General features: G+C 38.6%; 2 protein-coding genes across 12 annotated transcripts in view; one reads left to right on the forward strand and one right to left on the reverse strand.

Moving 5' to 3' along the window:
• il12rb2 (interleukin 12 receptor, beta 2a) overlaps positions 1–2,426 on the forward strand; it is a 36,677-nt gene extending 34,251 nt beyond the window's left edge. For 2 of the 5 annotated variants that reach the window (XM_057841694.1, XM_057841695.1), the window contains exon 16: positions 1,679–2,426. In XM_057841694.1, coding sequence (XP_057697677.1) covers positions 1,679–2,122 — 444 coding nt within the window. In that variant the 3' untranslated portion in view covers positions 2,123–2,426. Of the gene's footprint in view, positions 1–1,658 lie in introns of all 5 variants that reach the window. The other 3 variants (XM_057841696.1, XM_057841697.1, XM_057841698.1) reach the window with 3 other exon arrangements.
• On the reverse strand, positions 1,250–27,007 carry LOC130919191 (cyclic nucleotide-gated channel cone photoreceptor subunit alpha-like). Of its 7 annotated transcripts, none has more exons than XM_057841703.1 (9): positions 26,859–27,007; positions 14,099–14,222; positions 7,292–7,363; positions 7,007–7,138; positions 6,868–6,927; positions 4,685–4,849; positions 4,482–4,583; positions 4,302–4,408; positions 1,251–4,166 (listed from the first exon to the last, which is right to left on the reverse strand). In XM_057841703.1, the coding sequence occupies exons 2-9, from the start codon at positions 14,197–14,199 to the stop codon at positions 2,770–2,772; spliced, it is 2,136 nt and encodes a 711-aa protein (XP_057697686.1). In that variant the 5' UTR covers positions 14,200–14,222; positions 26,859–27,007; the 3' UTR covers positions 1,251–2,769. The 7 variants fall into 7 exon arrangements, with proteins under 7 accessions (XP_057697689.1, XP_057697688.1, XP_057697686.1 ...); XM_057841699.1 differs by having other exon boundaries at positions 7,007–7,183; XM_057841700.1 differs by lacking the exon at positions 26,859–27,007 and having other exon boundaries at positions 7,007–7,183; positions 14,099–15,414.
• Between the last annotated feature and the right edge of the window lie 377 nt (positions 27,008–27,384).

Genomic DNA, 27,384 nt, shown 5'->3' on the forward strand with positions numbered 1-27,384 from the left:
ATAGCTACTTTTTTTTTTTTTTTTTTTTTCATTTAGTGCAGTTTTGATATCATTTTTCAACAGCAAATAAATCACTCAATTTTCACATCAGAAACACAGCAGAATCTTCTTAATTTTACTCAACACTAGCAAATTTTGCATTTTAGGTCGAATTCCCATGTCGCTATTGTCTCAGCACGTCTTGCCGGCTTTCTGGCCCTCGTCGTTTTTAGATTGATGTTACATAAAATAAAACGCGTAAAAGCCGATTTTTTTTTTGTATGGACGCAGAAATGTCTAAATTTGTGGTTTCTTGCCAAAAAAACAGGCAGTTGGCCGAATATTACCTGATTATTTGAATGTAAAGTTATATTGTGCATGGATACAAATCCAACATGGCGGCCATCACAAAACAAAGAAATTTTAAAGTTGAAAACTCTTGCAAATAAATGCGTAAATCCCAGAATTTCTATAGATATGAACATAAAAGAGTCTAAATTATTGGTTAAAAACAAAAAAAGAACGGGCAGTTATCATCCATTTTTATTAGGGTTGTTCCTATCATGTTTTTTTGCTCCCGATCCAATCCCGATTGTTTTAGTATCTGCCGATCCCGATATTTCCCGATCCGATTGCTTTATTTTGCTCCCGTTTCAATTCCAATAATTTTTCCCGATGATATAAATTTTGGCAATGCATTAAGAAAAAAATGAATAAAACTCGGACGAATATATACATTCAACATACAGTACATTAGTACTGTATTTGTTTATTATGACAATAAATCCTCAAGATGGCATTTACATTATTAACATTCTTTCTGTGAGAGGGATCCACGGATAGAAAGACTTGTAATTCTTAAATGATAAATTTGACTTTGTATATTGTGACTAAATATTGCCATCTAGTGTATTTGTTGAGCTTTCAGTAAATGATACTGTAGCCATTTAACTCTATAGCTCTATATATAGGTAAAACGGCGCCTTTATAGATTGAACGCGACAATGCGTGAGTGGGTCGTGCAGCGCATGTGTTAATTGCATTAAGTATTTTAACGTGATTAATTTTTTAAAAATTAATTACCGCCGTTAACTCAATAAATTTGGTAGCCCTACTTTAAGCCAAAACTAAAGACTCTGGATGAGTGTAAGACATTTTGTCTGTAACGTTAAATACAATTAGAAAACGATTTGATTAAAAAATATATATTATATATATATATATATATATTAAAAAAAACACATGTCCGATATTTTTTTGCCGATTCCGATACTTTGAAAATGACGTGATCGGACCCGATCGATCATCTTTAATTTTTATCATTCATTTTGCGTAAATATTTAGAGCTAAAGTTGCGCTCATTTTTCCATTCATTTCATTGTTTTCACACTGTTTCAATGTGCATGCATGGTGCTATTTTATATAATAACTATCTTGATCCTCGACCAAATCACTCTTGAGACATTCCTGCCTGCTTGTATGCACTAAAACTTTAGTCCTGTTTCCGTTTCCACCTAAATCCGGCGTTAGAACACGTGTGTGTTTGAGTTTATCGCAGTGAAAGCTGCCACAACACTCTGCCTGGCCCGGCCCCCTGCGGGAAGCTATGGCGCAATGCCTGTAGGAGCTGTCTCGTCAACTGATTGTGAAGTCTATGGCTGTTTTTTCTTCTTAACCAGACCACCGCTGTACGGTATAGGGTAAAATGAAGCCGCAATTCCAGCAGAGCGAAGCCGTTGCAACCGAGGAGGAAGAACCCATCATCAGCATCATCACAAGCCCGGAGGAGCTGTCCAATCAGCACACAGAGGAGGCGGGCTCTCCATCAAACAATCCCTCAATACTTCGGAAGACCCTCACTATTTACATAAAGAGTGACTCCCGCGACTTGGATAGCTCTGAGCAAACTCAAATCTCATTGGACTCAAATTCAACGACTGACGATCGCACACCAGACAGACACCAGGCCGAGGAGAAGGAAGGCGTGGTTGAAGAAGAGAACGAGGAAGAAGAATTTGCAGAGACGCTAAATTCACTGCCTGAATGGACCTTGGGTACCAACCCAGTGGAACCACAGATCTTCAAGAAGTTGACCCTGGATTCGGTCCGCATCGATTGCAGCAACCTCTTTGAGAACTGCTGACTACATTGGGGTAAACTGATCGGTCAACTAGGCAACTTTACTAGTTAACGTCGAGTTAGCTAGCCTACCATTTCCTTAGGGATAATACCATTCAACAGTGTAAAATACAGCAAGAAATATGTTGTAAAGTTTTATTTTATCTACAAAACAACCATGTAGACCAGGGGTGCCCAGGTCCGGTCATCGAGAGCCCCTATCCAGCTTGTTTTCCATGTCTCCCTCCTCCAACACACTTGAATCAAATAATCAGGATAATTATCAGGCTCCTGCAGAGCTTGCTGATGAGCTGATCATTTGATTCAGGTGTGTTAAAGGAGGGAGACATGGAAAACAAGCTGGTTGGGGCTATCGAGGCCTGGACTCGGGCATCCCTGATGTAGACAAATACAGTGAGACATCTTAATGTAACGTACATAAATATTTGATACATTCATATATACAGTATGAAACATCAACACCCCCCCTTGATCTGGATTACTGCGTATCTAACAATTTCAACTGACAATACAAACCTTTTTGTCTGTCCGTCAATTACTTTTCGCTATTCGCAGCATTCATTGGGATTGTCTGTACATGATTGGACCGATGTATAAAGAGATAACAAAACTTCTAATGCGAAAGGTTTTCTCTCCATGTAAAGTCCTTCTTCACTGAACCTTCTTGTCTTTGTCGGCCACCACTTCCGACAGGTCCTCAGGTTTGACAGCCTTCACCTGGGCCTCCATTTGACTGACCCTTTGCTTCATGCGCGTCTGGCTGGAGGTAAACTCGGCCATGAGCTTGGCGAACTTGGTTTGCATGGCATCCAGATTGTCCTGCAGCCTGGTCAGCTTCTCCTCCATGTCTTTGGGGTCGGCTCCGGCATTAGCCACAGCCTCGTCGATCAGGTTGTCCTTCATCAAAATGGCCTTGCCCTTCTCCTCCAAGGCTTTCTTGGCTTCCGGGTACTCAGTCAGCGCCTCCATCAGGTCATCCTTTGACAGGGCGAAAAGGTCTGAGTAACCCACGCTTCGGATATTGGCGGTTCTTCGGTTCCCGGCTTTGCTGCCCTTGATGCCCAAGATGCTGATTTCCCCAAAGTATGCACCGTCGCTGAGCACCACAAACTGTGTGACGCCATCATCGGCCACCACCGCTAGCTTGCCCTCTTTGATGATGTACATCTCCCGGCCGATGTCACCCTTCTTGCAGATGTAGTCCCCAGGACTGAAGACTTGAGGCTCCAGCTTGAGCACCAGCTCGATAAGAAGTCCTGCCTCGCAGTCCTGGAAGATGCGCACTTTCTTAAGCGTGTCAAGATGGACGTTGATGGCGATCTCAGCCTTGAGCTTGTCAGGCAGATTCTTTAGAACCTCCTTCTCATCACAGGTCTTCTTCTCCGTCCACAGGTAGTCGAACCATTTGATCACCCGAGCCTCCAGGTCTTTGGTGACCTTACGGAACTGCATATACTGCTTGATGGAGTCGATCTTGGCTTGGAACTCGGCACGAGAAGCATTCATGTTGGAGATCATGGCACCGACGTTACCGACGATACTGGCAAAGATCAGTACGCCAGTGAGGAAATCCGCAATGACGAAGAGGTACTCCACATCTCTGACTGGTGGAGGTGTCTCTCCGATGGTAGTAAGGGTCAGTGTGGACCAGTAAAGGGAGTAGATGTACTTCCTGGCAAGGCGGCCATGTTCCGGATGGCTGATGTTGGGGTACACCCAAGTGTCCGAGCCGAAACCGATTGTCTTTGAGATGGCGAAGAACATACAGGCGTTCCAGTGGATAATGACCAGGATGTAGAGTACAAGATTGCTAATGCGAAACATGTTAGGGAAGCTGGTCCTGGTCTCAGTCCTTTCAAAGAACTCAAACAACCTGGATATTTTGCAGAGACGGTTAAATCGGAACTCAGGGTTGTTGAATCCATACTTCAGAAACAGCAGATCCGTGGGGATCATGGAAATCATGTCGTATTTGAACTGCGACGTGGTCCTGTATTTGGCTCTCAGCTTCGTGGCCTCCTTCACCAGCAGTCCTTGCTCCAAGTAACCTGAAGAACAGACACAAGTTTCGAGCATACTTCATGTAATTGCAAAATAGTGGATTAATTTAGACCCTCGATGCTAGAACAGCTAATTGGTAAAAATACAGCTTTGGATATCCAAGCCAAGCCATGAAAACTGACCTGTCCTTGATCTGACAAAGGTGTCGGTGTAGTAGATGAAGTCTGAGGTGTAGTCTAAGAACACCCAAAGTTTTGTGAAGCGGTCCTGGAGTTCATTGAAGCAAGCCCTGGTAGGTCAGTTGAAAATGTTGAACAACTTTTTAGTTTCATTTCAAACATTGGAATATGGAAGTAAAATACCTGGTAACAATCATTATCAGGTTGTAAAACACTGGGCCGGCGATGATTGTGAGCCACCTGTAGTACAGGTCTGTAGCTGGGTCCATGATCCAGACCTCCTTCCTGCATTAAGAATAACTTTTACTTTACTTTTACTATAACTTGTCAGAGAATTTTTCAGTAATATCATCACTCCGCAATGAAATCTTTGTGAGAGTACTTACGGGGGTTCCTCTTTCTTTTTATCATCCTTCTTATCATCCTTTTTGTCATCCTTTTTCTCATCCTTCTTCTCATCTTTTTTCTCGTCTTTTTTCTCATCCTTTTTCTCATCTTTCTTTTCGTCCTTGTCGTCTTTTTTAATCTCCTCTTTCTTGTCTTCCTTTTTGCTAAGGATCAAAAGCTTGGGCTTTTAGTTCTTTTAATGGGGGTAAAATGGCAATGAGGGACAGCCAATGAGGTACTGGTGGGGTTCTGAAAATACTATTAGGATTGGTCTTTTAAAGTGATCCTCTAACTTAAATACATGTAGGCTCTAATAAACCACAATTGTTCTCTTGTACTAAAATATGTTTTTAGAAACACATAAAATGTTAAATCAATGGCAATATTTTATAATATTTACTCCATATTTTGACCGTTAGTTGGCGTCATGGTTTGCGGGCTCGCAGTGATGACGTAACTGGGATCTTTCCAAATGTGTAGCGTGTTCAACAATTGCTTATTGCTGCCTAAACTCGCGAAGTCAAATGCCACGATGTGCTGCTTTTGGATGCAATTTCCAGTCAAATGGAAACAAGGGGAGTGAAGTGAGTGGTCAAAGTGGAATTATTATTTTTAGTGAATAAATGTGCATAAGTGGAAGCTTCTCCCCCTTCTTGGTCCCTGTATGCACGTATCCTACCCACCACGCGTTACAACTGGCGCCCGGACGTTTTTCCTGGATCCTCAGTCAAGTAAGGGATCCGTCTATTTTCTGGATCCGACGGTCCCACCGCGTCTGCAATATTGGTTTCGGATCTGTCCATTTTTTTGATTCGTCTGTCCCACAGCGGCTTTTCAGATCAGTCTATTTTGTGGAATCGACGGCCTGATCGCGGCTGCGACATTGGCATGGGGTCAGTCTAATTCATGGATCTTCGAGTGAGTAAAAAAACGCGGATTTGGATTACTATTGCTATCTTTTATGTTGACTATTCTTCATGGGAGTTTTCCCAAATCATACTAAATAATTAAAGCACTATGGCACGCTACAGTGACTCTGACGTGGACCTCACAACAATGTTGGAGTTCGTCAGGGAACGTGTGTTTGTGCACTGCTGAGCTCCCGAGTGAAGAGTGGTCAAGGTGGAAATATTATTTTTTGTGAATAAATGTGCATAAGTGGAAGCTTCTCTCCTTTTTGGTACTTTTATACATGTATCCTAGCTACCACGCATTACAATGTACAAGACATGGATTACACAAGGTGTGCTCTTTGGCCTGTACTGTATGTAAAGCACACGACAGCTCTGGATGCTAACAATCTCCATAACTATATTGGGATAAGTTTGAAAACGCAATATGCTTACCTTGAATATCTGCTAATAAAACCGGAGTTCCAATCAGCATACACTCTAGCTCCCAACCGGAGTTCCCAACAGCATACGCTCTCTCGCTCTGTTGTCATTGAGACTTTTGCCCAACTTTTTTCTTATCAGGTATTTGCTGCACGCATTTTTTCCTGAAGCTCGTCTTGTGAATGATCGACAGTGCTGTCCTGCTCTTCACTTTTCAGATCGGGTTCAAATAGGAAGGGTACAATTGACAACATGTTGGGAAAGCTAACGTGTGACACGCTGGAATTTCGGCAACGGGACCGGTGACGTCACGCACTGCGACGTAACAAGAATGGCGACCTATCGCTTAAAATTATTTTACAAACTTTATTAAAACAAAAACATTAAGAGGGGTTTTAATATCAAATTATTATAAATCATACTAACATTTAACTTTTAAGAATTACTTGTCTTAAAAATAGAGAATCCCTTTAAGAAACTAATCTTTATCATCTTCCTTTTTGCTAAAAAATCCAGCTTTGGGCTTTTAATTTTGTTAATCAGTCTACGGTGGGTCTAGGGACTTGAGGACGGAATCAGATCTATGCATAGCAGGAAGGGTCTGGTTGAGGTCGAGAACTATCTTGGCAGGATTCGTGCAGGTCATACCCATCCTTCAGATAATCATATATCTAAAATAAACCCGTGTAGAGAAGAAATTCTTCTCAACACTCATTTAGGTTTGGTACAACCCAACAAACCACCAAGACAAGGAAAACAGACTAAACCGGTAATGGTAAGGGCTTTGTAACTAGCTCCTCTATCTTTCTAGAGTACTACTTATTATTCTACCCAGTATCCACACTTACTTGTCTGTATTGTTGCAGTTATTCATGTTGTAATTAGCAAGCGGCCACTTACTGGCAAGACTTCAGAAAGAAGAACGTAGCCAGTCAAGCCCTTTGTTTTGTAGCAGACTCGATAGAATTTTACTGCGCTAAAACTTACTTCTTTCTGTGCATCCGTCCATTGTGGCCCAGGGACAGGACATTGCTCTCGCAACCGGAGTCATCTTTGAGCTCAGGGCCCCGGAAGCGTGCCAGGAAGGAATCGTTTCTTTCTGGTACCTTTGGCTTCATTCTGTGGAAGGTCCAGTTGCGCAGCATGTAGAAGAAGTGAGAGAGCCTAGACATGGTCAGAGAGAGCGGAGACAACAAGGACGTGACACTGGTCTAGTCTAGTGATGTAGGGGGTGGTCAGATCATAAGGAAGAGGCAATAATCAGGATGTTACCTGGCCATTGCTCCTGGACCAGTAAATACAGTTCGGTTGGACTTTGAAGATAGGGCCCTTTCGGAATTGTGACTGGAAGACAACGTCAGAAGATCAACAAGAAACTACCAGCATCGGATTTCATGTTCAAAACGGTTTCATCTCACATGTCGCAACTCAGTCCTAATTTAGGTGACATCACTTACAGATCCCAATGTTGCAAGAACCCTTTTGGAGAACCTTTGGCGGAACTTTCTTAAGACATTGAGTAATTGATCACGTAAGACCGGGCGATCCGGCTTAATCATTATTTGAATTTTTTTTTTAATCTCTATTCTTTTCACATTTTTTTTTTTAAATTGTGTTTATGCCAGTGTTTATCTACTTGTAGTTTTTACACCATAGGGTCTACCATTGCATATTAGCAATAAGCTAGTAGGCGTTCAAAATGTATTTTAGCGCAGAATATGTGTAACTTTCTTCGTTGTGTGTGTTCATGTTAACAGTCGACCGACCTCGAGCGTCATAAACCGGCGGAAAACTCAAAATTGGACTGTTTTTATCAGGACTGTTCAAATTCTGCCAAGATTGTCAGTTTGGACACGGCGGAAAACACAGACGACTGAAAAAGCAGTTTCTGCTCTTGCACTCCTCTTTGAAAGAAACTGCTGTATTTTAAGCCAAAACGACTGTTGTGTTTGATAGAACAATATGTCTATATGCTGCCATAGCAGATTCATGGCGCAGTAAGCCCCCAAACTATTTTTAATTTGTCCGTTTTACCCTGAAACCCCCCGTTTACAGAGGTCGCGCAACCGCTTTTGTTTCAACCTAGCCATAAAAAGAGGCTAAGTAATTATATTTATTATTCAAAATGTCTGTCATTTTTAGCTTTGAATCATTAATTGATGTCTAACATTTAGTTTAAAAAAAAAAAAAAAAAAATATTCAGTCGCATATTTTTAACTTTTAAACAAATTACGTCACAATGAAAAATTTGGCGTCTGTAAAAAAGTCACGAATATCTACCTCATGACTATCGCTTAATTGTAGTTTTTTTTTGTTACTGTCGCATTTTACCCGATATGTTACATGATAAATAATCGATCCAAACAAAGAAAAATTGAAAAATAATGTTTAAAAGGGTAACGATATGAAAAAGAAAATCTCAACCACTCCTTGTGTTTGCGATTTCTGCATCGCGACCCTTGTTATCTTATCATGTTTCCCCCATAAAATCCCGCAAAAATCCAGCTTTGGCCATTCACAGCTGTGTCTTGACACTCGGTGAAACATGCTACATGGATCGAAACAAGGTAAGTCCGCGATGTTATCTCTTTAAAATAGTGGCGTCTTTAATTCTGCTCTCACGTGCTCTCGCCTCCAGTTAGGGTTTTGCTGTTTAAAAAAACTTTTTTTTTTTTAAATGGCCTCCTGTTCAAATTTTTTTCCCCCCAGAAAATTGAGATTTTAAGCTTTCCAATGATGCATCACACCTGCATATAGGACAAGTTTGAAATTTGGCCAAACTGGGGGTCTCAGAGCGGACTGACTCCATTATACCAATCAGACGTAACAATACAGGCACAAGCAGCGCACAAGTTTACAGTCGGAAGTCCTATTATCATGCCGGCCTGTTCGATCACATGGCGGCTTTAAAGCACCGTGAAAAAAAACTATGACATAGAGCACTGCTTTCAAAAGTACTCAAAAGTGCAGATTTCAATCTCTCACCCAGTTGTAATTCGGCACCGATGTGTCAGGGAAGCTCAAGTTTGAACTCCTAGACAAGTGTTACCTCGATAGCTCGATTACAGAAATGAATACGACCCCAACCATGGATTGCTTTTCTTCGAAGGCTTTATGGACAAGAACTCTTGGGTACAAACCGATGTGACCCAGCCAGGAGTTGTGATCACCCAGAAAGTACGAAGAAGTACAATAGAGGCTGGACATTTATACTGTTGAAAGGGCGGTACCGAAGCCCACCGTGAAACGAAACTTACTAAAAAACGAAACTCATCATCTCACAAACCTGGGTAGTTTTCCATACAAAAACATCTTTGAGCTGAGACCTTGAGCACCGGTCCATGACAGTCCATATTTGGGCATATTGTGAAGGCTATGGGGAGGCACAGTCAACAGATTAATGCTACAATGTTCTCATGCAAGCATAACAAAAGCATACAAAATATGATGTATAATGGTTGTGTTTTAAGCATGAATAAAATTCTCTCACACGTTGAACCACAGAAAATCAGATGTTGCTCACTTCCATAGACAACTTTCTACCAAATTATGCCCTTCGGATGATTGGGAAAAAAAATATGGCCAACAGATCTGAGCCTTTGGTAGCGTGAAACATTGCACCCTCAATCGTACACAAGTTATAATCTTTCCTACGTTCCCACTTCCTCCATTTCGGCTATTCGGTATCCCCTCCCAACATGGTGTCCGTTCGGTAAGAGTGGACAGTAACGCTACTCACAGTCTACCTCTTGCATTGTGCTGCCTCGTGGTTATATGTTAGCATCCATAATGATTTTTTTAGGTCTTACGCTCAAACCATAAGCGGAGATTGGGGGGGGGGGGGGGGTTTAGCCCCCCTGGTCGCCGAAAAGGTCGTTGCATGTAAATGACTTTCCTATATATAAATTTAAAATTAAGACTTTGCCGGTAAAATGTTGTCTATAAAATTTGTAAAGCAATAAAACAAAAAAATGAATGAAATGAAAAAAAAATATTTACTGTATATAATGGGTCAAAATTATTTTTCAAATACATCATGTGACTAGCACCTTAGGGACAGCCATTTCCTTTTCTTAGCCAAAACCCTCTGAGGACCGATTCTGGCTGGAATATTGAGTCAAAAAGGATGCGGCTTCTTCACTAGGTAAGACAGAAAACGCACACACACAAACAGCTGGGATGCCAGTATCTACGAGCATGGGCTAAGCTACTATCGGAGCATATATCTTGTAAGTTAATTTTATTGCTGACACTGCGTTTCAGGGTCATCAACACGTTTTGACTCCCCTGCCACAAAAGTCATACTCCGCCAATGCCTCAAGCTTAACATACATCTGGAAAACCAAGATCATGTACTAGTCCACAGATCCAAAACCTTTGAGCAAACTTTTAAGGCAATCACATTTGATGATCATCTGAATGATAGCATCCTTTACCAGAGGTTGATAGAATAGCCAGAAGATTTTACTCACATACTTCAAAATCATATTACTCAAGTACAAGTAAAAAAAAGTATTCAGTGAAATGTCTGGAATGTATTATAATAACAGTGGTATGTTTTTTTGCTCAGCATGTCATTTATATAAACTATTATTATTAGACTATCAGATAATAAACTATTACATTACTGTATTTGGCCAAACAAATCCACAAAAATCACCAAATTACGACTAGAAAAACCTACAAAAATGAAACTTCACCTGTCCCAAGAGCATGAGTGCTCTCTGGTGGATAAAACATTTTCTACCATGAAATTGAAACGATCGCATCTCCGGTTTTCCGTGCTCTGTCAGCGCAAAATAATAACTGGAAGAGAGGTTGAAGTCCGGGCTTTTGGGTAACATGGAAGGCAACGCTCTATGTGAATTACTTTACATACTTTAAAGACGCCACTTGATTGAACAAGCCGGCGTGATCATAGGACTTGCGACTGTAAGATTGTGTGTAGTCATGTGACTGTATTGTTATGTCTGATTGGTATTGTTGGGACGTCTCATTGGTGAAACTGGTAGAGCCACTGTGGGCATCACTGGGAAAAGAAAAAGTAAAAAAGAGTAAAACATAACGATTCGAGTCAAAAGTAGCAGGGTAAGAGTATCGTTTCTACTTCACAAGTCTACTCCAGTAAAAGTAAAAAGTAGGGTTGTTCCGATCATGTTTTTTTTTTGCTCCCGATCCGATCCCGATCGTTTTAGTTTGAGTATCTGCCGATCGCGATATTTCCCAATCTGATTGCTTTTTTTTGCTCCCGATTCAATTCCAATCATTCCTGATAATTTTCCCCGATCATATACATTTTGGCAATGCATTGAGAAAAACATGAATAAAACTCGGACGAATACAGTACTGTGCAAAAGTTTTAGGCAGGACACCTGCCTAAAACTTTTGCACAGTACTGTATACATATATTTTTTAATGATCAAATTTATTAGGATCATGGAAGCTTCCACTTGGGGAAAACATATACATACAGTATATCCTGTATATACATAATATAATAAAAATATACAGTACTGTGCAAAAGTTTTAGGCAGGTGTCCTGCCTAAAACTTTTGCACGGTACTGTATATACATTCAACATACAGTACATAAGTACTGTATTTGTTTATTATGACAATAAATCCTCAAGATGGCATTTACATTATTAACATGCTTTCTGTGAGAGGGATCCACGGATAGAAAGACTTGTGACTTTGTATATTGTGACTAAATATTGCCATCTAGTGTATTTGTTGAGCTTTCAGTAAATGATACTGTAGCCATGTCCAAATGCATGATGGGAAGTGGAACCATGACTATGCGTAGTGCTACCAATTGATACATCTTCTCTGCGTTGGGAAATAAATAAGGTGTTAAGAAAAAGATCAATTGCTACCTTGCTTCCCCACATTGCTTCTCATGATATTTCCAATCGTAGGGAGAGAGATTGTAAGGCTTTAGACAATTAAAAAAAGGTTCCAAAGGCTGCCAAAATTCACTCTACTCTAGGCCTGAACGATATTGGAAAAAACTATTGTTGCGATTTTTTTTAGGTTTGCAATATATTGCGATATTATATTGCGATATTAAAAAAAAAATTTTTCAATAAATGACTTGAATAGCTGTTTGGAAATACTTTACATAACACACCGTGACCACAGTGTATTCATATAATACCGTTTAATTTGTGAATGATGAAGATTTCTGTATGAAGGTATCCAGGAAGTCATGTCTGCACAAAATAGATCATTTATTGAATACAATATTTTACACTTCAACAGCAGCAAATACATTAAATGATAAATAAAAGAGCAGGTGCATTAGTCCCCTAAGTTTTTGACAAAATATAACAATAAATAAAAACTTCTGTAAAATAACAACAAAGTTGTCAACATATTTGAACAAAAATATTAAATATGACAAATAAAAGAGTTGTTCACAAACTATAACAATAAATAAAAACCTCAGTAAAACAACAAAGTTGTCAACATATTTGAACAAAAATATTAAATATGACAAAAGAGTTCACAAACTATAACAATACATAAAAACCTCAGTTAAACAACAAAGTTGTCAACATATTTGAACTTAAATATTAAATCTGACTAATAAAAGTGCAAGTGCATTAGTCCCCTGAGTTGTTTACACAAAATATAACAATATAAAACTGCAAAACGGCAACAAAGTTGTAAAAATATTTCAACAAAAATATTAAGTATCAAAACTTTATGTGCAGCTGCACTATAAATAGTTATTTGAAAAATACGGTTTACAATAAATTTAAATATAAAAGAAACAAACTCAATTGAACTTGTAAATAATTGAACTGAATAACTGCAAATAACTGTGATGAATAACAGAACCATTTTAACTCCCAAATTTCCTGCCTTCCTGATAGCTGTCACATTAAAAGAAGAAAAGACATTCCTTCAGCTGTGTTATGTATTTGTCTGCATATCGTCCACCTTCCTTGCTCAGCAATTCTCAACTGGGTCTCATAGGTTTTTGGCCAAGACTATTAGTTTATCCACTATAGCAGGCTTGAGACAAGAACGTTGGCATTTAACAATGTTCCCACCTGTGCTAAAAAGCCTCTGATGGGGAGCTCGTAGCAGGAATGCATAGATACCTGCGTTTTAAATGGTCCCACATGTTTGACAGATTACTTCTTGTTGAGGCAACCATGGCGAGGCACTGTCGACAGGGCTGTTTTTTGTCCCTTATAGTCTTGTTCTTGCCAAAATACTTCCAAAACTCCTTTTGGATACAGTCTTCCTTGCTCCTCCAACGTGTTGATTGCTTGCTTTCACTTTGAGAACGGGCCCTCCTCCCTCCGCTCTGCTGTTCGGCCCCTCCTCCCTCCACTCCGCTGTTGCAGGGGGAGGGGGAGGAGCCGATGACTTGCTGGAGAGAAAGAGAAACTGTGCGCTTTTTTCCCCTCTCCTTCCTCAAAACAAACGTTTGTGGATTAAAAAAAATGAAATTAAAAAACTATCGCACGTCCTTGCGATGGGACTATTGCACATGCGCACATCGCGATGGCGATGTTTAAACGATATATCGTTCAGGCCTACTCTACTCATTTTATGCTGCCTTATATCTCTCTATATAGGTAAAACGGCGCCATTACAGATTGAACGTGACAATGCGTGAGTGGGTCGTGCAGTGCATGCATTAATTGCGTTAAATATTTTAACGTGATACATTTCTAAAAAAAATAATTACCGCCGTTATCGGGATAAATTTGATAACCCTACCTTAAGCCTAAACTAAAGACTCTGGATGAGTGTAACATATTATGTCTGTAACGTTAAATACAATTAGAAAACGATTTAATTAAAAAATATATATATGTTAAAAAAAGGCATGGCCGATATTTTTTTGCCGATTCCGATACTTTGATAATGACGTGATCGGACCCGATCGATCGTTATGGCGATTGATCGGGACATCTCTAGTAAAAAGTATGGTGTGCTAAAACTACTCATATAAGTAGTTTTTCTCAAAAAGGTACTCAAGTAAATGTAACATGTAACTACCCACCTTTGTTAGGGAAACAGCTAACAACTGTATGAACTTGTAACAAACATGTAAACAAACCTGCTGTCTCCATTTTCGATAACGGCCAGCTCCTCATCAGACGCGACACTGGACAAGCGGCATCTTGTCATGGAGGAGATTTCGCTGTTGACCTTTGCCATAATGCAGTGAAGGCCCTTTTGGCCTGAGAACAAAAAATAAGAATGTCAGATACAGTGCTGCTCGAAAGTTTGTGAACCCCACAGCGATGGTCAGATTTTTTGTAAAAAAAACTAAAATAACCTTATTAAATGTTAAGTTATATCCAAATCCACAATACTGACATTCCAAATAATGGACTGAAACAAAAGAAATAGTTATATTGTCATTCTTTATTTAACAAAAGTGGTTGATTTAAGAAAAACTCAGATATGATGTGTGCAAAAGTATGTGAACCCCTTCAGTTAATAGGATATTGCGCCTCCTTTTGCAGAGATTACCTCAACCAAACGGTTTCTGTAGTGACTAATCAGCCTCTCACATCTACTTTGGGGGATTTTTGCCCATTCTTCCTTGCAGAACGCAGTCAGTTGAGAGAGGTTTGATGGGCGTCTGGCATGAACTGCTCGCTTCAGGTCCCGCCACAGCATTTCAATGGGATTTAGGTCAGGACTTTGACTGGGCCAGTCCAGAACACGAATCTTCTTCTTTTTCAGCCATTCCTTGGTTGTATTGCTGGAATGCTTTGGATCATTATCATGTTGCATGATCCACCTTCTGCCAAGCTTTAACTTCAAAACAGATGGCGTCAGGTTATGTTCTAGGATTTGACAATATTCCTCAGAATTCATGATTCCCTGGACTATGTGGAGTTGTCCAGGTCCTGAGGATGAAAAGCAAGCCCAGATCTTGACATTCCCACCTCCATGCTTCACTGTTGGGAGAAGGTTCTTTTGGTGGTATGCAGTGTTGACTTTTCGCCAGACATGGCGGTTTTGGTTGTGACCAAACAGTTCAATTTTGCACCTACATCAGTTGATGAAAACTCTTTTTAATTTAGTCTCGACAACACAACTGTTAAAAAAACAAAAAAAAACTACTGAATTGATTGATTAGGAAATCAGGTTGAAATAATAGAAAATTCCAAAATGTTGAGGGGGTTCACAAACTTTTGAGCAGCACTGTATGTACGCTAGGCAGAGGTGGACTTTCCATCAGGCGTACCGGGCACTTCCTGGTGGGCCGACACACATTTTATTGTCGGTGAAGCTGTTTGATTAAAATAAATAAATACATAAATAAATAAATAAGTAAAAATAACGTTTCTCGGGCTGTGGCGAGCGGCCCATTTGTTGGTCCAATTTTTGTTAGTCCAATGAAATTCCTTAGTGCGCCGCTCACCCCTACCCCCGGTCACGTATTTCATACAGAATTTTCACAATCTATTTAACAGATACAGCGTACAGTAAATATCATACGGGAAAACAATCTACAGTGCATCACAAAAGTGAGTACACCCCTCGCATTTCTGCAAATATTTAAGTATATATTTTCATGGGACAACACTGACAAAAACGACACTTTGACACAATGAAAAGTAGTCTGCGTGCAGCTTATATAATAAAGTTCATTTTTTTCCCCCCTCAAAATAACTCAAAATATAGCCATTAATATCTAAACCCCTGGCAACAAAAATGAGTACACCGCATGGGAACTACGTACATCCCTAAATGTCCAAATTGAGTACTGCTTGTCATTTTCCCTCCAAAATGTCATGTGACTCGTTACAGGAGTGCTGTCAGCATTGCTGCAGAGATTGAAGAGGTAGGGGGTCAGCCGGTTAGTGCTCAGACCATACGCCGCACTCTACATCAAATTGGTGTGCATGGCTGTCACTCCATGAGGAAGCCTCTTCTGAAGACTGTACACTAGAAAGCCAGCAAACAGTTTGCTGAAGACATGTCAACAAAGCACATGGATTACTGGAACCATGTCCTATCGTCTGATGAGCCAAAGATTAATTTGTTTGGTTCCGATGGTCTCAAGCATGTATGGCGGCGACCAGGTGAGGAGTACAAAGATAAGTGTGTCATGCCTACAGTCAAGCATGGTGGTGGCAATGACCCCCCCCCCCCCCCCCCCCACCTCTTCAATCTCTGCAGCAATGCTGACAGCACTCCTGTAACGAGTCACATGACATTTTGGAGGGAAAATGACAAGCAGTACTCAATTTGGACATTTAGGGATGTATGTAGTTCCCATGGGGTGTATTCACTTTTGTTGCCAGGGGTTTAGATATTAATGGCAATATTTTATTAGTTATTTTGAGGGGAAAATAAATTAACTCTATTATATAAGCTGCACACAGACTACTTTTCATTGTGTCAAAGTGTCATTTTGTCAGTGTTGTCCCATTAAAAGATGTAAAGCTTATACAATAGCTGTAAAGCTTGTGAAGAGTTACAGAAAACGTTTGGCCTCTGCTATTGCCAACAAAGGGTACATAACAAAGTATTGAGATGAACTTTTGGTATTGACCAAATACTTATTTTCCACCATGATTTTCAAATAAATTCTTTAAAAATCAAACAATGTGATTTTCTGTTTTTTTTCCCCACATTCTGGCTCTCATAGTTGAGAGACAATATAATATGCTAATATTTTCAAATTAGTGGTTGACTAAATACTTATTTGCCCCACTGTATGTGATACATTAGGCTAGAGTTGCTTCAGTTACAAGATTTTTGTTTTGTTTTTTACAAAAGGTACAAATCATCATGCTCCTTCTTATTGTCCCGTTAGTAACGCAAGGTGGGCCGCCCAGGACAGAAATGACAGAACAAATTTTGATACACAATCTAATAAGACACAATTTTAAAAATTCTATTGTCACAAAAGTACTACACAGGCCTTAGCACCACCTTTTTACTGTCTGCCCAACATAGACACTTTTCCACTGTGTGGGTGAGTTTACTGTACGTATATCCACCCACTAAAAATACACCCTCCTTATGTCCTTACCATTAAACAGGATGAGCGTGCTCTCTGTTTGTGAGCAGTCAGCCTTGCATTTAAAATAAGCGCTGCTTAAAGGTCTGCGCTGGCCCTAGTGGCAGCATGGGTGGGTGAATATATAGCGAGGTTAAGTCCATTAAGCGGCTTCTTTGGGAAGACATAGTTAAGGGCTGCGTTCTGAGAACACACAGTCTGGACTGTTGCTTTTAAAAAGTGATTTGTTAACTACTGTTGTTGGTTGTCGTAGAACTAGCTACAGTATAAATGCAGGCATTGGTCACCAGGTGGCAGTCTAATATGGAAGAGGAGGAGAACAATACGACACATAAGAGGTGTAAACTCATCTTTGTCGTGGGTCATATAATTTCGTACAGTGGTATGAAAAGGTATCTGAACCTTTTGGAATTTCTCGCATTTATTTATCAAATATGATTTTATCTTTGTCAAAATCACACAGATATAAAAATATTGTCTGCTTTAACTAAAACCACCCAAACATTTATAGGTTTTCATATTTTAATGAGGATAGCATGCAAACAATGATAGAAGGGGAAAATAAGTAAGTGAACCCTCTGCCTATAAAGACTTAAAGCGCAAATGAAACCAATTTTTACCAATCAATTTACTTGAGGTGTGTGCCCAATCACTGATGAGTGGTTTAAAGCTGCCATGCCCACTATAAAACACACACCTGGTAAGAATTGTCTTGATGAGACGCATTGCCTGATGTGCATCATGGTTCGGTCAAAAGAGCTGTCTGGAGACCGGCGATCAAGGATTGTTGATTTGTATAAAGCTTGGAAAAATACAAAACCATCTCTAAAAGTCTGGATGTTCATCAATTGAGAGTCAGGGAAGCTGTCTAAAAAATGGAGAGATTTTGGCACTGTTGGTTCTCTCCCAAGGAGTGGCCGTCCACCAAAGATGACGCCAAGAGTTCAGCGCAGAATACCCAGAGAGGTAAAAAAGAACCATGGAGTGTCTGCTAAAGACTTCCAGAAATCACTGGCACATTCCTTTTTTTTTTTTTTTTTTTTTTTTTTTTTTTAAAACCTGTCCTGTTCAGCTGTTTGACACAGAGAATGGAAGTCTAAGTGCCCAGATTCTGAACAGTTTTAATGTTTCACATTGAGAGTATGACATACTCCCATTGTGATCATTCAAAATACCTTTTTATTATGACAAAGCAGCGAACAGGAAGGGATTATGGGGGGACAGAAGAAAAGAAATACAAGAGAAGAAGGAAAAGAAACATACACAAACAACAACTAGAAATACATTGAACATCTAAACTAGTTACTAATATGCTGGTGCTATCGTCAGCGAGATGTATTTCCGGTTTACACCATGTGGGGGCCTATTGGCCTCACTGGCACATTCCAATATCTCTGTGCACACATCAACTATATGTAAAACTATGGCCAAAAATGGTGTTCATGGGAGGACTCCATGGAGAAAGCCACTGCTGTCTTAAAAAAAAAAAAAAACATTGTTGCCTGTTTAATGTTCGCAAAAAGGCACTTGGACACTCCACAGAAGTTTTGGCAAAATATTTTGTGGACTGATGAAACCAAAGTTGAATTGTTTGGGAGTAACACACATTGTCATGTGTGGAAGGAAAATGGAACAGCTCACCAACATCAACACCTCATCCCTACCATGAAGCATGGTGGAGGGCGCATCATGATTTGGGGCTGTTTTGCTGCCTCAGGGCTTGGACAACTTGCAATCATTAATGGAAGAATGAATACAAGTTTATCAGGATGTTTTGCAGGAACACCTGAGTCCGTCTATCAGACAGCTGAAGCTAAAAAGAGGATGGGTGCTGCAATAAGACAATGATCCAAAACACAGAAGTAAATCAGAATGGTTTAAGAAGAACAAAATACACGTTCTGGAGTGGCCAAGTCAAAGTCCAGACCTAGAGCCTATTGAGATGCTGTAGCATGACCTAAAGATAGCGATTCATACCAGACATCCCAGGAATCCGACTGAACTACAGCAGTTTTGTCGAGTAGAATGGGTTAAGACTAGTCCTGATCGATATGCCAGACTGATCTGCAGCTACAGGAAGCATCTGGTTGAAGTTATTGCTGCCAAAGGGGGGTTAGAAAATATTAAATGTGATGCTTCACTTACTTAATTCCCCCCCCCCCCCCCCCCCCCGTCTGTCATTGTTTGCATACTGTACCCATTAAAATATGAAAAACTATAAATGTTTGTGTGGTTTTAGTTAATGCAAACAGTTGTTTCATCTGTGTGATTTTGACAAAGCTCAAATCACATTTGATGGTGATTTCATGCAGAAATGTGAGAAATTCCAAAAGGTTCAGATACTCTTTCATGCCACTGTAGTTATGGTATCCTTCATAGAGCCGCTATGTCTCACAACTAGGGTTGCCGTGATTGATTTATTAATTTATAACTCATCCATGATCAAATGAATCAACAACTATTTTCAGTTGATGAATTGTTGGCAAAGATTTTGTAGCCTCTTGATAACAAATATTCTCTTTTATATTTTTTCATTTATATTTTTTTAATTTACATTTTTTAATGAAATATGACACAGTAAATGCTATTTTTAAATGAATTGAAAAAAATAGTTCATTTATTTATTTACTTTAAAAAAATATATATTTAAAAAATGTTATTTGCATGTTATTAGAAGTTTTTTTTTTTAACTAAAAATATTACTTTAAAGTACTGGTATATATTCGGTTTTTTTTTAATTATAAAATTAAAAAGGAAAAACAGTAAAAATTCTCTTCATTATTTTTAAATATTAAAAAAAAATCTTTTAATTTTATATGAAAAATAAAAAACTATGTAAATATTCACTTATTTACATATTCCTCCATCATTCCTCCATTCCTCCTAAATTCCATCAAAGATGAAATGCTATGAAAACATTTGAAGTAGATGCACATGTTTTACTTTTGCAGGCCGTACAAACTGATTTTGTGCTCTGGATCCGGCCCCCAGGCCTCGAGTTTGACACCTACACTCTACATACTGTATAAAACCAATGTCTCTTGATATGCTGTCAAAAACAGACCTTCTACAATTTTGGAATTGACATTACAGCATCCTCAGGCACCCACACTGACATAAAACTATGTCTTTGGCACTGAATGTTCGAATTATGAAAGGATTATAACACAATAAGAAAAAAACAACAACAACAAAAGAATATCTTTACATTATGGTTATAATTTGACCAATTTGCATCATAGCTGCCCTATACCGAGTTCCTAATATGCATTCAGCAGCATAAAAAATTTACAGATTGGTTAAGTATAAGTACTGCATGTACAGTAGATATTATTCCCCTAAATTTGTACAAAGCATTGTCAGCATTTTTTTGGACTCACTTGCTTCAGTCCGTGGTTGTAACACGTGCAGATACGTGTCGATTAGCGCTAATGCCAGGGAGTTAACAAACACAGGGCACCCCCCCACCCCCACTACATTAAATGACACTGACAGAAGTTTACCTTTAGCCACTGTGGCTAAAGGTAAACTAGAGAGCATTACATCATTGCACATGTCAACAAACGCTCACTACAATGTGACTATTAAGATAATGTATACACTCCATACTTGTTTTGTAGACATCTATTCTGCAAATTTCCAAATTGGCCCACCACATCATTTCATGCAGCTTGCGTAAATAAAATCATACCCATCGACTTCATGTTTCTCTCTAAATGAAATTTCAACCAAATATGCAAAATGTGATGATAGAATTTTTAAAAAATCAAAACAAGCATTTGTTTTTTTAAATTTTGAAGGGACTACACAGGATTTTTTTAGTTAATTTAAAATACTTTGCTACACTCTGCATGCTGTACCAATGCCCTGATGAGTACACAGAGCCCAACATTTTAGCTGAGACCGCCCAAAATGGCTTTTTAACTTTTAATGGAGAGGGTTTGAGTCGACCACTATGGCGAAAACACGCCTGTCCACGTCCCTGAGGCAGCAGCTTTGTCTCCGCTTGGCAAAAACACTTTTAAAACCCACTTTCCTAACCCACTTATGACTTTCGACTAACTCTTTTTACATTCCCAGTGCTGATTTGATGGGCCAAACGGTTGTTTCTTTTTGTCCATGTTCGAACAATCATGCTTGTCATTCACGAGCTGCAGTTACGACTTCAGCCAGAGGTGTCAGTGTTGAGTAAAAAAAAATACTAATTCTGTGAAGTCCCTTTAAAAATGAATTTTACTTTAAATTTTGTTTTTTTTTTTAAACATCATTAAAACAATTTAAAAAAGAGAATATTTACTGTTTTTATCAATTTTTGTTTCTTATTTAAAATTTTATATCCATTAAAATTAAGCAAATACTTGATCTTAAGAGGGTTCAGACCAAAGCATGCTGCTGAAGGACATGACGCGTCATTGAAATCAAATCATGAGGTTTGGCACGCCCTCTTTGCTTTTTTTGGCTCTTTGAAAACGGCTGACCAAATGCAACTTCGAAAAGGATAACGTAAAATGCTCATTTCTCATCAAAAACACATTAACAATAACATTAAAAATAACCAACAAGAGCATTAAATATCCCCGACCAAAAAACTGCACTTTGTTCTGGTGTTTGAGTAGAGTAAAAATCAGCAGATTTTTTTTCCCCCCACCAGAAAAAAATGTGGATCTGAAGGGGTTAAAAGACTATCTGGACAATTTTTAACTTTGGCTAACGAATTCAATTCAATCAATCAATCAATCAATCAACTTTATTTGTATAGCACATTTAAAAATCCGCCAAGGAGACCAAAGTGCTTTACATAGCATAACACAGCAAAATAAGTCAACTTTGAAAGATAAAACAAACACATAAAATAAAATAAATAAAAGACGAGGTCATAAACTGTCATTGCACATTAAAAGCTCAAGAAAAATAAAATGTTTTAAGGCGTGATTTAAAATCCGTAAGTGAGGGGGCCTGTCTAATAGTAAGTGGCAATTGGGTTAAGAGATTGACAAACAATGCAGAAAACAGACATTAGCCTGAGCTGTGCTAGTTTGTTCAGTAGTGATAAAATTAAAAATTAAAACAAGTCTGCACAAACACTTAGACATAAACTAAGGGGCCACAAAATACTAGCTTGTGTGCTGCAATTGGCCACTGGGACACAACTTTGAGACCTCTGCTTTAAACACACCTTCATATGTACTCGTAATTGGTTCATTTTTAAAAACATTCCAGTTTCAAAAGGTTGTGCACTCTAGCGCATCCACATTATCTCAGCTTATTTTTGTACCACGCCCCAAAATCAATAATTGATTCTCCAAGTACCACTAAAGTGACCAAAATGTTTACATACAGTTGTGTTGTAGGCTTCGTTATTTGGGATGTCCTGATCAGATCACATGATCAGAAATCGAGCTAAACATGACATTTTTTAGTGAACCTGAATCGGGTAAAAAGGATCGGGTTTTTAGTTATAAATCTATAGTTATGTTTTTCTTCTTCATGTTCGTACACCGCCACAGCCTTTCACCCCTCCTTCTGCAAAGCAGGGCGGCTAACTGTCCAGCTTGCGTTTGATACTTAAAGTTAACGATGATTGATAGGTTTGTAGCTTTGATCTTGCCAGTGAAGGCACAAATGTGTCAATCATTGCTAAACTGCGCTGTAGCAACTCATTGTGTAAGTGAGAGGCTGTTCTCAGCAGCGTGAGCGTCAAAGCGTGAGTGGATTTGAGTAGACTCACTCAATGAAGCACCAGTAGAGTAGATGAAAAAATGCCACATATCACTGGAGTGAAGTACGTGAAAATTTTTTTTTAATGATGCACGTTGATACGATGCTACGACAGAGTACTAGTACCAAATAAATATTTTTCTTTTTTAAAAAAAGAACGAGATTAAAGTCGTAATATTACTCTGAGAAAAAAACTTGCATTATTACGTAGAGGTGATGTAACTGTAAGCCGCTAGGCACTTTACATACATGTACCTTTGTGGGAGCTACGACAAAGCATTAGTATAAATTTGTCTATCGATTATAATTTGATGTAGATGAAGCAAAATAATAAGAATTTCCTCATTTGTAAATCAGATTCTAAAACTCAATATGCTTTCAATATTGTTGATTTTAACGGAGGCAGCAACACACTATGTCACGTACGTAGCTGCTTATTCAGCTATATTGGCCAGACATTAGCCGCTAATACACTGTCGTACGACCCACATAAAGGCAACGTCAATAAAAAATGTTGTCATATGGAGTTACAATCAGCAGTGTTGGGCACGTTACTTTAAAAAAGTAATTAGTTATAGTTACTCACCACTTCGTCCAAAAAGTTCCAAAAAACTGGGTTAGTAACTGAATTACTCTATATAAAAGTAACTAGTTACTAGGGAAAGTAACTATTTCCGTTACTTTAAAAAGTTGTTGTTGTATGTCAAAGAATTTGAAATTTTCTGAGCAGTATTCGAGTCAGTTGAATAGAGAAGAACAGACAGGTAGTTGTGTTATAGAACCTTGTAATAGTTATTACACCTCACCAGCAACAGATTTATCCTACACTTGAAGTGCAACAAAAATAAACATTGGATTGCTTACCACAGATGTCCACAAAAGCTTTGCCCTGGGACATAAATTACACTTTACATGCACGTTCTTTCCTTTAATTTCGACCGACTTGAAATAGTGTTTATATCTCCACCTCGTAAAGGAAAAATTTTCCTCTGAATGCTCTGCCATCATATCCCTCTGCATCTGTTTTGTTTGTGTGTGAAAACACCGGCTCTGAAGTATGTGCGTAATTAGGCTCGAGCGTTTACGTCACAGAGTGGGGGATCACGTGAGATTTGACAACAACGCAGCCATATTGGAAGCAGGTCTGGCTCGCGGGACATTAAACTTTAACTTGCAAGTTCAATAAAGAGACAGACTCGTTACTAAGGCGAAGAACAGATGCGATAAAACTTGAGGATGTGAACAATGTTAACTAAGACAAATGGAGTAAAGATATCGACAGGCTTCCACAATTACGCGAAATGGACATTCTGCTGTATTTATTGTTTGGGGTATGTTACTAAACTCCTCAGCGATTCCGAAATTACACATCGCTACAAAGCTACGAACAGTTTTGCTGTGGATGGGTGGAGGACCTGCACATTATGACCATATCAAACGGCAACTCCGTCTTTCTTGCAAAGGTAGGCTATTTGTGTTTACTATTTTAATTGCCATGAACCTGAACGCACCCCAAGTCTTGGATGACAAATAAATAGAGCAGAGTAGACTCGCTACGACTGGTAGTTTCTTCAATTTATTCAAAGTAAGTAACGCACCGCTTTTGACCGTCAGTAAAGGTAACGGCGTTGTAACAGCGGAAAAAATAATTAGTCAGATTTCCCCGTTACTGAAAAAATAACGCCGTTATGTAACGGCGTTATTTATAACGGCGTTATTCCCAACACTGAAAATCAGCCAGCATGTTGTCTCCTGTCATCTTCCAAATTATACCTGGGAAACGGCGCTTCAGGTGTTCATTCACAGCCGATGTGCTGCTGTGGTATGCAAGCTTGATATTACAGAGCCTGCAGACGACAGCGTTTGTTTCGTTGAAATAAGTCCATGCTTTGGTCACTCTGGTGCGCTTTGTGCCGCTTTCCCCGCTTGAGTCCCGAGCGTCCCCCATTCTCAACTTTCCACGCAAACATTTTTTTAACCCTTTATTAACCGTCGACGGGATGGTGTGCTCTTCGAAGCATTTACGTCATCGATGTAGTTGGGACAGCTCTAAAATCAGGCGACTCAGACTCTGGTGCGAAAATATGCGATCGGGACATCCCTACGAGTTGTTATCAATCAAAAATGGAAAAAAATAAAGATATACTGTATACTGTAATTTTTCCAAGGATGACATCCGAATTTTTTGCAAAAAACTAAAATTATACATTAAGTCATTATATTACAGGGGGGGAGTCATCTCAAAAACTAACAAAGTACATGTACTAGGGCTGTCAAAATTATCACGTTAACGGGCAGTAAATAATTTTTAAATTAATCGCGTTAAAATATTTGACGCAATTAACGCACATGCCCCGCTCAAACAGATTAAAATGACAGCACAGAGCAATGTCCACTTGTTACTTGTGTTTTTGGGAGTTTTGTCGCCCTCTGCTGGCGCTTGGGTGCGACTGATTTTATGGGCTTCAGCACCCATGAGCATTGTGTAATTATTGGCATCAACAATGGCGGGCTACTAGTTTATTTTTTTGAATGAAAATTTTACAAATTTTAATAAAACGAAAACATTAAGAGGGGTTTTAATATAAAATTTCAATAACTTGTACTAACATTTATCTTTTAAGAATTACAAGTCTTTCTATCCATGGATCGCTTTAAGAGAATGTTAATAATGTTAATGCCATCTTGTTGATTTATTGTTATCATAAACAAATACAGTACTTATGTACCGTATGTTGAATGTATATATCCATCTTGTTTCTTATCTTTCCATTCCAACAATAATTTACAGAAAAATATGGCATATATTATAGATGGTTTGAATTGTGATTAATTACTATTAATTAATTTTTAAGCTGTAATTAACTCGATTAAAATGTTTAATCGTTTGACAGCCCTAACATGTACCTGAAAAAAAAAACTGACTTCAATTAAGTATTTGTACTTGGTTACTTTCCACATTTGAGTGTAACTTACTAGTGCATACTATTAGCATTATGGTAGACAGAATGATCTGTTAATATAATAATGCTCTTATTTGGTTTGTAGGAGATTAGCAGCAGTGTGGTGTAAAGACCCACTAAGAGGCTTGAGGCTTTCTATTTATCGGGACAACCTCGCCTCGGGTAGCAAGAAGAAAACATCCCTCATCAATTTAATATATCATATGGTCATTTTAACTGTATTGTATGCTGATCCTTAGTAACTCCCTTTGGTATCTGAAATATAATGCTGTTGATGGTGAAAAGGATGGGTTTGCTCTAGGTTTTTATTAAGCTACATGGGTGGTTAGATTTTTTTATATCACTTGTGCCGTATAAAATTCAATTTTGTATTTATCTTAATTTAAAAAATATTACATTTATACATAAATATACTGTAAATATGAAGGATAGTATCACTGTGCATGGTGGTTGTTATCACTATGCGGAAAATACTGTCTTTGCAAATATTGTTTTCTTTACATAATGGACTATTGTAGTTAAATAATAACAAAGTATTTTCAGTTAATTATTCAATTTTTGGAAAAATAATTAATTTTTTAGCTGATGACCACTTGATTTAAAAATGAACATGACAAATGTTTTATTTATATGCTGCACAAAGTAAAAACACATTGTGTCATCTTTAAACATTACATTTAGACAGTTTTATGTGCATATTCTTTAGATTGCCTTTGTTTGAAAATGCATAAACACACAAATCATTCATTATAAATATTTTGACTTGATTTTTAAATTTTTGTGCACTGACGTCAACAAGATCTAAACTGTACCTTTGCCAGTATTATTCATTGTATTAATAAAATAAGGTAAACAATATATATTTATGATATATATTTTGGGAACAACTAAAACATCTGTCATGAATCTGAAAACATTAGTTTTATTATTGTTTTCTACAACTATATATTGTTTTGTACCAATTGAATGAATTGCTTTGCTAATGTTTACACGTGAGTAAGGTAATAATTAATTCAAGCTATGTAAATAAGTATATTTCTAATGTCCTCAATAACTTTTTAAATATGTTTTGTCTACACTGTAATACATTTTTGATCAAATAAAACAAGAATTTTTCAAGTAAGTAATTTTTTGGGGTGTGTGTCAACTACCTGGTCACGCATGTAAGTCCAACACAAAATTTGAGACTCCTCTGGGTCCGCCGCCGCACGCATCCATCCTTCCGTCTTCACTGCCTCACGTGTACGGCGAATGTTAGACAAAGAAATATTTCCCCATGGCTCGTTCCTCCGTCCTGGACATGGTCGCCGCCAGACGAAGGGCTGTGAGGATGAAGAAGAGAGGCTCAGCCGGCAGATCCCAGATCAGTGGAGGAGAGGGGAGGAGTCCTCCATCGAGTGCATGAGATGATTAGGGAACAAAAAGTACTATTTAGATCATTTACTGCCAGCTGTCTAGTGAGCAAGCGAACTCGTAAATGGATTTTGACTGATCTTAAATGAACCACATTGTTTTTTTTTTCTTTATCATTATATGTACATCAAATCAACTAAAATCATGGGTGTCAAATTTATCTTCGTCACAGGCAATATAGTAGTTCCAGGTTCCTTTAGAGCAGGGGTGTCCAAACTTTTTGCAAAAGGGGCCAGATTTGACGTGGTAAAAATGTGGGGGGCC

This window comes from Corythoichthys intestinalis, chromosome 7 (assembly GCF_030265065.1).
Source record: "Corythoichthys intestinalis isolate RoL2023-P3 chromosome 7, ASM3026506v1, whole genome shotgun sequence".
Lineage (NCBI taxonomy): Eukaryota > Metazoa > Chordata > Actinopteri > Syngnathiformes > Syngnathidae > Corythoichthys > Corythoichthys intestinalis.

Bases quoted from the DNA above. Each gene is read 5' to 3' on its own strand.
- LOC130919191 (XM_057841699.1), bottom strand. From the start codon at position 14,199: ATGGCAAAGGTCAACAGCGAAATCTCCTCCATGACAAGATGCCGCTTG. The intron at 4,584-4,684 runs GTAAGTACTCTC...TTCTTAATGCAG, and splicing joins AAAAAGAAAGAGGAACCCCC to GAAGGAGGTCTGGATCATGG. The intron at 4,167-4,301 runs GTCAGTTTTCAT...TCTGTTCTTCAG, and splicing joins CTTTGTCAGATCAAGGACAG to GTTACTTGGAGCAAGGACTG.